General features: G+C 63.2%; 1 protein-coding gene across 8 annotated transcripts; it reads right to left on the bottom strand.

Annotated features, from left to right (window-relative positions):
* Nucleotides 1–662: 662 nt before the first annotated feature.
* ZNF335 (zinc finger protein 335) lies at nucleotides 663–10,059 on the bottom strand. 8 transcript variants are annotated; one of them, XM_062623741.1, is made up of 28 exons: nucleotides 9,837–10,057; nucleotides 9,165–9,396; nucleotides 8,532–8,805; nucleotides 8,089–8,166; nucleotides 7,588–7,914; nucleotides 7,345–7,503; nucleotides 7,107–7,265; nucleotides 6,765–7,023; nucleotides 6,482–6,659; nucleotides 6,288–6,400; nucleotides 6,062–6,080; nucleotides 5,741–5,857; nucleotides 5,581–5,657; nucleotides 5,304–5,464; nucleotides 4,960–5,189; nucleotides 4,775–4,847; nucleotides 4,593–4,687; nucleotides 4,217–4,500; nucleotides 3,999–4,137; nucleotides 3,550–3,930; nucleotides 3,319–3,461; nucleotides 2,834–2,973; nucleotides 2,267–2,370; nucleotides 2,106–2,183; nucleotides 1,890–1,973; nucleotides 1,652–1,717; nucleotides 1,452–1,533; nucleotides 663–950 (listed from the first exon to the last, which is right to left on the bottom strand). In XM_062623741.1, exons 1-28 carry the CDS (start codon nucleotides 9,908–9,910, stop codon nucleotides 832–834), a joined length of 4,245 nt encoding a protein of 1,414 aa, XP_062479725.1. In that variant the 5' UTR covers nucleotides 9,911–10,057; the 3' UTR covers nucleotides 663–831. The 8 variants fall into 8 exon arrangements, with proteins under 8 accessions (XP_062479725.1, XP_062479721.1, XP_062479722.1 ...); XM_062623737.1 differs by having other exon boundaries at nucleotides 4,775–4,883; nucleotides 9,837–10,056; XM_062623738.1 differs by having other exon boundaries at nucleotides 663–947; nucleotides 4,775–4,883; nucleotides 9,837–10,056.
* Nucleotides 10,060–10,286: the final 227 nt, after the last annotated feature.

Raw genomic sequence — 10,286 nt, 5'->3', positions numbered from 1 at the left:
GAGCACCCAACTAAAACTCTGAGATTAGCTGTTATAATCACATGTAAACACTTCCAGACAATCCGCTCAGGGAGGGGAGGCCGCTGTAGTCCGGGACAGAGTTACACGGGATTTAGGCTGTTTACCACTCGATTAATTTCATGACTCCAGCCCCAAGCCCACCGCTGCAGCTGATGCCCGGCTCGCTTCCCACCAGTCAAGGTCACTCGGGCAGAGGAAGCCAACAGCTGAGTGCAGCCGCCATGTGCCTGGCCCCACCACCAGGCTCAAGCTCCCCAGGGACGAGCAGCAGAGGCAGGGGGAAGCCCCTGGCCCCTCAGGCAGACACAGGCACAGGTTTCAATCCCTTTTTATTCATAAGCATCTTCCCCCACTGCCATGTCCTGCTATGGGTTCTTCCAGTCCAAAGCCCCACTGCTGCCTGCCTGCAGGCCGGAGAAGCCAAGGGAAGGCTAAGTACCCCGCACGCAGGGAGCGCATGGCTGTGGCTGCACAACCCTCCTGCAGCACACCCCAGGCTGTGCTCGGCCCCACAGCTCCCCGCCGGACCCTGGTGTGCCAGGCAGATACTGGGCTGAGTCTGGCCCATGCAAACATGATTCAGGAAAAGAGTTCAGAGCATCCAGTGCCCCAGGCAGAGCCTGCGCAGACGAGTGCTGCCCCCGCGGAGCGGGTGCTGTGGAGGAGCCGCCCGTGCCGGGGCGATGCGCAGGACCCTCACTGGGCACAGCAGAGCTCAGGCACGGCCCCCATGGCCCTGAAGCAATAAGGCAACTGCTGAGGAGGCTCCTGCCGGCGTGGGGGGCCCCGGTGCGGGGTCCCGGCCTGGTGCTAGTCCGTGAGCGTGATGACGTCGTAGTGGATCCCCTCCTGCAGCTGCTGCATCTGCTCGGCCGCTGCCTCGGCCGCGAACAGCCCCTGCGCCTGCGCCATGGCCGCGTCAGCCACTGCTGCACAGGAGAGCGGTCAGAGCGGGGCTGCCCGGGGCCCTGCACGCCCGCAGGCAGGAGCCTGACGTGAGCACAAGGGACCCCGCGCTCACAGCCAGCCCCGCTTCACTACGAACACATCAGGGCGTCTCCACCCTGTGGAAGCTGCTGCACCTCCCAGCACCTCTGCTCCAGGGGAAGGGAGCTGGCGCTGCTCCACAGCTGGGCCAGCAAAGATGAGACACGGGGGCTGGCCCCCTCCCAGAACAACAGGGACTCAGGCAACGAAGCAGCCGTGGAGCCTCATCTCCCCAGCCTGCCGGCCAAGGGCCACTGCACAGCCGCCCCGTCAGCTACAGCAGAGGAGCAGCGTCTGCAGCAGGGCTGGGCTGGGCCCATGGCATGGCAGCAGCTGCCAAAGGGCCTCACAAACTGCCTGGCAGGAGCAGCACCCCAAGACCTGGAGGGAGATGGAGCTGCCAGAGCTACACCAGAGCTTGGCTCCGGGCCCCGGGATCCTACCTGAGACTGCTGAGTGTGCCGCTGCCTCCAGCTGTGCCTGCGTGACCAGCTGCTGCTCAGGTGAGACTGGCATGTACTGGACCTGCAGGGAGGAGAGGACAGGAGGCTCCTGCACTGAGCCACCAACCCACATGCACCATCTCTTTACCACCCCTCCCTCTCCAGCCCATCTGCAACAGCCACCAGGCCCGGCCCCTCACCTGCTGCTCCTGCAGGAACTGGCTGCCCTGCTCGTACTGGATGTGGGTGATCTGACCATCCTGTACCTGGAGACGAGAGCTGCAGTGAGGCTGTGTCAGGACCATCGGGTATCCATGCCCTCAAAAGAGGTGCAGCTTGAGCAGAGCGAGCCACAGGAAGGAAGGAGGCCCAGCCCCACATGTGCACACTCAGGAGGCCCATCCACCACACCAGGGGAGCAGATAGCCTGAACCTTACCTGGATGTGATGACCCCCTGGGACAACAACATACTCGTGCGGAAGCAAATGTTGTACACTGTCCTGGGCAATGATGTACTGAACCTGCAAACGCAGGGATTCAGACCCACAAAATGTCACCACTGCCCAATGCCCCTCCCTAGCAGTGCTGGTTCTTGTCTGTTTCCTGTCCCCACCTCACCTCTCCCCACTCCAGCTGCACGGAAGCCCCCTCACCTGGTTGTCAGAGGTCACCAAGTGCTGCACTGTCTGCCCATCAGCAGTTGTGATCTCCTGGATGTACGCAGCCTCCTCCTGCAGGTCAGCAAGAGCCGGTGTCAGCGGGTTCTGGAGCAGGGAACCCCCTGAGCTCCTGGGCGGGAGGAGATGCGGCTCACCTGGCTCGTGAGGCTCTGCCCCTGCGTGACAATGATGTGCTCCTGCCCCAGAGCCTGCTGCAGCCGCTCGGGAGCCAGCACCGCCTGGCTGGACTGCAGAGCCGCTGCAACGCCAAGAGAGCTGCTGTGGGCACTGCCGGGGCTGTGGGCAGTGCTGGCCCTGTGCCTGAGCAGCCCCTGCCCAGGGCCTGCCCCAGCGAGGAGCTGGACACTCTACGATCTGCTCACAGGTCAGAAGCTAAACCAAACTCCCCTAACACGAAGGGAACTAGAGCTCACTGCGGGCAGAACAAGCTCCACATCGGCCCATGAACTGTGCTTCCCATTTCAGCTGTGACCTGCTCAGAGCACTGCTGCTCCCACAACGCACTGAGCGACCGGGACATGCCTGAAGGAAACCCCAGACCCTAGTTCTGCACAGAACCACTCTGCCAGCGCCTCACAGGAGAGCTGCCTGTGCCCGGCCCTGTCCCTGCACTGCTGGCACTCAACCATCAGCAGGGGTCCCCTGGCCCTGACCCCTGGGCTAGGTGAATCCCCACGCCCTGCCCACAGGACACATCTTACTCTGCAGCGTTGCCAGCGTGTCCTCTTCGCTTTTCAGTATGATGGTCTGTGGGGCAGCAGCTGCAGGTGCCCCTGGCCTCTTCCCCTCCGAGCTGTGCAGACGCTGCATGTGGAACTTGAGGTGCCCGTTACGGTTGAACCTGCAGGAGAAAGGGTGAGGTGGAGCTTGCCATGAGCAGCACAAGAGCTTTGTGACTCTGCAGGGACCCAGGCCACAGCCACCCCATCCTATGACATGGCCTGTCCCAGCTCCCAAAACACTTCAATCAGTGCTCAAGTACTGCATCTCCCCACGCAGCAGCTCCCCGAGATGAGGCTGGGCCCACCTGCAGCAGGAATGGTTCTCAAGGACAGGGTCCCCTCTAACAAGGGGATGCTCCCGGCAGCAGGGGTGGGGCAGTCACTCTCTGCCAGTATCCTATCTCCTCTTGAGCCCTGGGGAGCTCATCTCTCAAAGCAGCAACAGCCTCACAAGTTTCACCCACCTCTGCCCACAGACTGGGCAGGAAAAGGGCTTCTCGTTGGTGTGTGTCAGCATGTGCCTGCGCAGGTCCTTCTTGTTCTTGGAGGCGAAGCTGCAGTGGCTGCACTTGTGTGGCCGCAGGCTGGAGTGCTGAACCATGTGGCTCTGGGGGCAGGAGGACAAGCGCAGGGTCAGGAAGCCCCGTTTCTCCAAAGCTCCTGTTCCCAGGGCTGCCCTGTGCCAGGGAACCTACCCGAACCTCTGGCCAGAGGGCTGCAGTGAATGGACAGTCGGGACACTTGAAGGTGCTCGGCCCAATGTGGGCTCTCTTGTGACTCTCCATTTCTGCTCTCCCTGTGAACATGGCTGTGCAAATCTTGCATGAAAACTTTTTGGCTGTGGAAATCTTGCACGAGAGCTTCTTGGCTGTGGAAACTTTGCATGAGAGCTTCTTGGCTGTGCTTTGGAGCTCAGGCCACTTGACCTTTGGGGATGAACCTTCCTGGCCCTCGGAGGCTGGGGATAAAGACGAGTCCTTCTGGAGCTGACTGGTGACACAGTGCACCAGGGGCCACTTGACACCAGCCTCCTGGCGCTCCGCAGGCGAGGGGAAGGCAGCGGCTCCGCTGAGGGGCTGCAAGAGAAACACCCGGTCACAGCTGCACCACTGCGGCCTGCGCCAGAACCAGCGCAGCTCCTTACCTCTGTGTGTTGGAACTGGCTCTCTGCAGCACCAGGCGACACGAGACAGGGATTGCTACGGCCCTTCAGATCCTCCTCTGCCATCACAGCCTCGCTCACAACCACCGCCTCGGAGCTCTCCACAGGGCTCTCCTCCTCACTGCGGAGAGGACGGGGTCACCCCACCACTAAAGCCTCCTCATTCGAGGCCAGAATGCCTCCATCTGCCCACAGCTGACCTGTACAGTGCTCCAGGAGCCTGAATCTCCTCGCTGATGGGTGCAATGATGCTGTACTCTGTTGTCCCACCAAAGGGGATAGTGATCTGCTGCAGCTCCGAGCCATCCAGGGTCGCCTCCTCATAAGCCTCCTGCACCAACGTCTCCCCAGGCTCCACCATGTGCAGCGTCAACAACTTCTGCTGCTGCTGCTGCTCCTTAGAGGCCGCCTCTTCCCCCTCCTCTGCCTGGGGCTCACAGGAGACTGGCGCCTCTCCAGAATCATCCTGCTTCACCACAGCCACCTGCAGGGCGGCAGCAGCCCAGGCTCTGTGAGACACTCCCTGAGCAGAACAGGCCTGGGAGGCCTCCCCCTGCCACCCTGAGCCCTCCTCACCTGCAGCGAGCCCGTGGCCAGCTCTCGCTGAGTGCTCATGTTCAGCAGGAGATCCAGGGCAGTCTGCGTGGCCAGCTCTGCAGATCCAGCCACGTCTGCAGGGGTCGCAAGGGGAGGGTCAGGCACGTGCTCGCCCACCTCTCCCATTCCCATCCCCACCCCTACAGCGGGAGCTCATTCACCTTGTTCGTAGATGATGGTGGCCCCTCCCAGGGAATCCTGCGAGAGGATGGGGGGCTCTGCTCCTGGGAGGGCCTGGACCGTGTGGTAGGTGACGGGCACAGTAGGTTCCTGTGTGAGAGGGTGAGCTGACAGCACAGCCAGGGCCCTGAGCACCAGGAGCTGGGCCATAGGCAACAGCACTCACCGGCGGACCGGCCTCTGGCTCAGCTGGGGCCTGGACCTGGCTGTGCTGCTGCTTCAGCTCCTCAATCTGCTGCAGGGTGAAGAAGGGGCGGCGGCGGCATGGCGGATCCTCGGGGTGCATCTTTGCCCACTCCTCGAAGGACTCGGCGTGGCGGCAGTGCACGTGGAGCCGCAGGTTCTTCTTGTGCTTGGTGGTGAAGTGACAGAACTCACAAGCAAACGGCTTCCCTCCTGCAGGAGATGGGAGTCAAGCAGGGGGTCCCTGAAGGACGGAGGACAGGCTCTGACCAGCTCCTGGAGAGCAGCGGACATGAGGGCAGTGGGCAGGCAGGCAGCTCTTCTCACCCGTGTGCTTGACAGCCATGTGGGACACCAGGAAGTCCTCCCGCAAGGTGGAGTACTTGCAGAAGCTGCACTTGTAGGGCTTGTCGTTCATGTGGGACAGCTGGTGGTTCAGCAGGACCTTCTTGTCCTCACACACGTAGTCACAGAACTCACACTTGAACCTGCCAGGACAAAGCCGCCTGTCACACGAGCAGCAGGGACCCTCTGTCCTCCCTGGAGGGGAGCTGGGACGCGGCTGGGCTCTGCCAGGGCGCCTGCAGGCTCTGCTGGCTCCTACCTGCGGTTGGCGATGGCCTGGATGTGTGTCAGAAGATGCATCTTGAAGGTGTAGCGCTTCTTGAAGGACTTGCCACACTGCAGTGAAACAAAGCACAGCAGCGTCCACGTCCCGTCCGGCCTCACTGCTGCCACCCCCCAGGTGTGCGCCCTCCCCTCACCTTGTCACACATGTGTGGCTTCTCCGTGCTGTGTGTCTTCATGTGCTGGGTAAGCCTCTTCTGCATGGGGTAGATGCGGTTGCACACAGGGCACGGGAAGGAGTTCAGCTTTGGGGGCTGAGGAGGAACATGAGGATGAGCTCACTGGGAGGAGCTCACCAATCTCCTCACCCTCTCCCCACTGCAGGACTGGGCTGCCTTTCCTCAGGTGATCCAGAAACACTGCCTTCAACGAGGCACCAAGAAGCTGTGCAAGACCCAGGCATGCCTCTTCCCATGTAAAGGTGTTGAGAGACAAGGCAACAAGGAACTCAAACTCACCGGATCTGCTCTTTTTTTCCTGAAAAAGAAATAAAAAGCCCCCCTTTTGTGTCAGCCATAACCGAAGTCGAAAGCTCTGTTGTACCCAGACAAGAAAGCTCCCCATTTTGGAAATGGTCAGAGGTCAGGGAAGGGGAGGGCATGGCTGCCTCCCAGGGCAGGAGGAGCAGTGTTACTGCAGCTCAGCTAGGCTGCACGACAGTCTGCAGGACTGCACATCTCTTACCTGTCCCGGCTGTGCACTGCAGAGTGCCGGATGACATCCTTCTTGTACACACTGGTGTAATTGCACTCCTCGCACTTGTAGGGCTTGCTGCCCACATGGTTGAACATGTGCTCCTGTGGCAAGCAGAGTAGGGCCCATAAGACCCAGGGCTACGACCCCCCTGGTGGGCACGGTAGTGGGACAGACATGCTCACCTTGAGGGAGGACCAGCGGCGGGCACGGTAGCTGCACTGCAGACACTTGAAGAGCTGTGGGTTGTTGGCCTCGTGCGAGTTGACATGGAAACGCAGATCATCGTGTGTAAGGAAGCGTGAGCCACAGATCCGGCACAGGTACGGCCTCATCAGGGGCTTGGGCGACTTGTAGTAGTACCTGTGGAACAGGGCCAGGGCTCAGGGCTGCGGGAGCAAACTGGGGCTGGACCGGCCCTGGGCAGAGGCCAGAGGGCCCAGCACCGCCTCGGCTCACACCCCTCACCTGTGCCCCATGTACTTGCGGTATTTCTTGCCCAGGAAGCGGCGGGAGGGCCGCCCGCGCCGCCGGGGGAGCACGTCTGCCTCCTCAGAGCTCATGTTCGAGGAAGGGTCCTTGTTCTCCGAGTCGGACTGGCTGATGCTGGGCTCCGCCAGGCTCTCGCTGGTCCCGTTCTCCAGGCCAGAGGAAGTGGCTGCTTCCGAGTTCTGCAGCTCGCAGCTCGGCGTGCTCTGGGACGTCACCAAGGGCTCCGTGTCCCCTCCTGCTCGACAGAGCACAGCACAGCTCCAGCACGAGCCTCCCTGGGCCAGCCCACCACGGGGCTGCCGCCTCTTTCCCCCTCACCTTCAGCCACGTCCTGGGGCACATCCTCCAGGCGAGAACACTTGCGGGGTCTCCCCACGCGGCGGCGCAGCCTCTCCTCACTGGATGTGGGGACGCTGCGGTTGAACCTGGTCTGTCGCCCGCGGGGCTCATCCTCGGCTGGGTTGTAGTCACTGTCCTCTGGGGTAAGTGGCCCAAAATGTGAGACAGACACTGGAAAAAGACTAAGCTACATAAGATGTGGGGCGACAAGTCCTACCTTCAGAGTCATCGATAGCACCAGCATCCATAATATCATCATCTTCTTCCTCTTCTGGGACCTCCTCCTCCACAGTCTTTGGCACAGATTCCTCCTTTTGTGGACGTCCTTTCTTCAAAGCCAGAGCTGAACCCGCTGCCACAGAGAACAGAACAAAACCTCCTCACCAGCCTGCATGGTGGAAGAGGTCCTTACACCCTTCCCCGAGAGCAGAGCCCATTTCCCTCAGCACCCAGCACGCACCTGGCTGGAAGTGCCGCTCTTTCATGTGGTTAATCAGTGTTTTCTTGGAGATGCTCTTGTACTGACACATCTTGCACTTGAATTGCTGCACCACCACCACCTCCATCATCTCTTCCAGGGTCTCCATGTCTGGTTGGTCCAGCTCCTCACCATCCACCTCTTGGGCCTGACCTGGCTGTGCTGGCAGCTCCATCACTTCCAGCTGCTCAGAAGGGTCTGAAGGGCCAGGCTGGTCAAGGCATGTGGAGGTCGGTCCATCAGCAACAGCTTCTATTGCCAAGCTATTAGCCAGTGCAGAAGTGGCCATCTGGGACACAATGGGGGCACCTGAAATGTCAAAACTAGCTCAGCCAAGGAGAAGACCGTCATCTGTGTCCAAGGCTGCTCCCACGCCTGGGGCAAGGGCTGGACGCCAGTTCAGTGACCACCTCCCAACAGTCACCGCATCCCCAGGGACTCTGGCACAGGCACTGGAATACCCGCCCCAGGGAGCAGCCTTACCATCATCAGGGCCTTGCAGGATGAGGTACTGGGTAGTCTCTGCCCCACCATCCTCTGCACTGGTCACAGCAATGCAGCCTGAAACAGGAGAGCAGGGTGGTAACTGCCAGGCACAGGGGCTGTGGGGCCGTCCCACATTTGGACACAAGCGGAAAGCGGTGAGGAAGGTCTGGCTGCAGGGATGGGACCTGCCCTGGGCTGCTGGCACTGCAGCTGAACGAACAGCCAGCCAGAGGGAGGGCTTGTCTGTCAGCAGCTACAAGCTCCTCGTGAAACCCTCCAGCTACCGCAGCAGGGCAAGAAGAGAATCCCCACTGACAGGGGTGCATGATGACACATGGATGTACCTCCCCCTCCCCAGGCCTGGCACAGAAACAGCTCCCTTCCCAGCACCCCAGGGTGAGAGCAGGCGGGGCTGCCACAAGTGAGCAGCTCCCACTCACTCTGGATGATGTCAGGCCCAATCGTGGACTCGATGATTTTGTCAATGGCAGAACCTAGGTCCGAGGAGGTGGATGCGGTGGAGTCCGACACGACAGTGGCTCCATCAGTGATGACGCTGGAATGTACCAGGACTTGTGGGGACTCTGACACCATGATGGACTGGCTCACAGTGGAGACACTGGAGACCAAGGTGGACTGGGCAACAGAAGATGAATCTGGCAGGTAAATCCGGGGAATGGCATCTGTGCTGGAGCTGCTCTCCGACACCTCTGCCTGGGGGAAAAGAAGAGAAGAACTCAGGTGAGAGGCCTCTGCCAGGTCAGGCTCCCAGGGAGCCACTGTATGCAAACACCACCAGTGCAGAGCTACTCGGAAAGGCATCAGCACACTCCCTGTGGCATCGCCAAGGACCCTGGCCCTCCGGGGCTGCTCTTGCTACTAAAGAGGCTTCTCTCCCTCACATCAGCAAGCAGACACCCGACCACCAGCGTGACAACGCCTGCTGCTACCGGCCGAGCTACAGAGCTGCCTCCCGAAGCCTGGCCTGCCAGAAACGGCTAGAGAAGCCCAGAGGAGCCAGAACCGCGGCCACCCTCCCCTCCCGAGCCGAGCGCCGCCCCACCGGCTCCTACCAAGGAAACCTCGCTGCTGTCGGAGCTCTGCCCCACGCCGGTGTCGTCCGCTCGGGAGAGGGGTCCGGGGGCCGATGCGGTGTCGCTGCTGTCCGCTGACACGGCCTCCGAGGTGCCGACGCCCAGGCCGCTCTCGGAAGGCTCCTCCCGCGCCGCCTGCGGGGCCGCGTCGCTGCTGCTCTGCACCGCATTCTCCTCCATGCCCGCCCTGCCGAGGCCGCCTAGGAGCCGCCTGAGGAGGAGGCCGCCGCCATCAGCGCCGCGGCTGGCGCCGGGGGCCCGGGCCGGCGGGGCCGCGCCTCGCCCGCGGTGGGGGCCGGGGCTGCCCCTGGGAGCGGCGGAGCGGCCCCATGCCCGGCGCGCCCGGTCCCGTCATGCCCCGCGGCGCCGCCCGGCCTCCGGCCGCCATCTTGCCGCGGGGTCCCCCCCGCCGCCTCCGCGCGCGCGCACACGGCGGGGCGGCCCCGGAGCGCCGGGGCGGGGAGCACCGGCCGCGCGGCGCGGAAGGACCCGCGGCTGCCGCCCGCCCGCCCGCAGTCCCCGCGCTCACCCTGCCCGCCGCGGCCCCGCCGCGCCTCCGCCGGAGCCGGCACCACGGCGGCCGCCATGCCCCCCCCGCCCTCGCGCCGCGGAGCGGTACGGCCACGCGGGCCTCCCGCCGGGACTACTTACCTCGCCCCGGGGCCCGGCCCCCGCCGCGTCCGAGGTGCTCGCCGCCGCGGGGATTTGCTCCTCGCTCCGGCCATCGCCGTCGCCTCCCGGCCCCGAGCGGTGAGCCCGCGGGCTGCGGGAGGCCTCGCCCCACCCCCCGCCGGGGAGGGCTACTTTCTCCGCGAAGGGATCGGGGGCAAGGTGCTGCGGCTCTGCGTCATGGCGTCACGAAGCGGCGCCTGGGCCCTGAGCGTCGCCGTCGCGCCGGGTTGCGCCCGTCACGTGACGAGAAGGCGGAAGTGGTCGCGGCGGGCCGGGGCGCTCGGTCCGGCCGCCGGTGGTGCGGGGCTGACCCCCGCCATGGGCGGTACCGGGCCCGGCCCGGCCGCTGGTGGCACCTCCAGCGCCGCACAAGCCGGGGGTTCCCAGCGCACCGCAGGGGTTTGGCTTCGCGGGCACCCCCGGATGCTC

The sequence above is a fragment of the Pezoporus occidentalis genome, unplaced genomic scaffold, assembly GCF_034315485.1.
Source record: "Pezoporus occidentalis ecotype Australia unplaced genomic scaffold, CSIRO_AGI_Poc_V1 ctg259, whole genome shotgun sequence".
NCBI classification, from domain to species: Eukaryota; Metazoa; Chordata; class Aves; order Psittaciformes; family Psittacidae; genus Pezoporus; species Pezoporus occidentalis.
The sequence above is the reverse complement of the archived record's forward strand: the minus strand, read 5'-3'. Positions and strand labels throughout refer to the sequence as shown.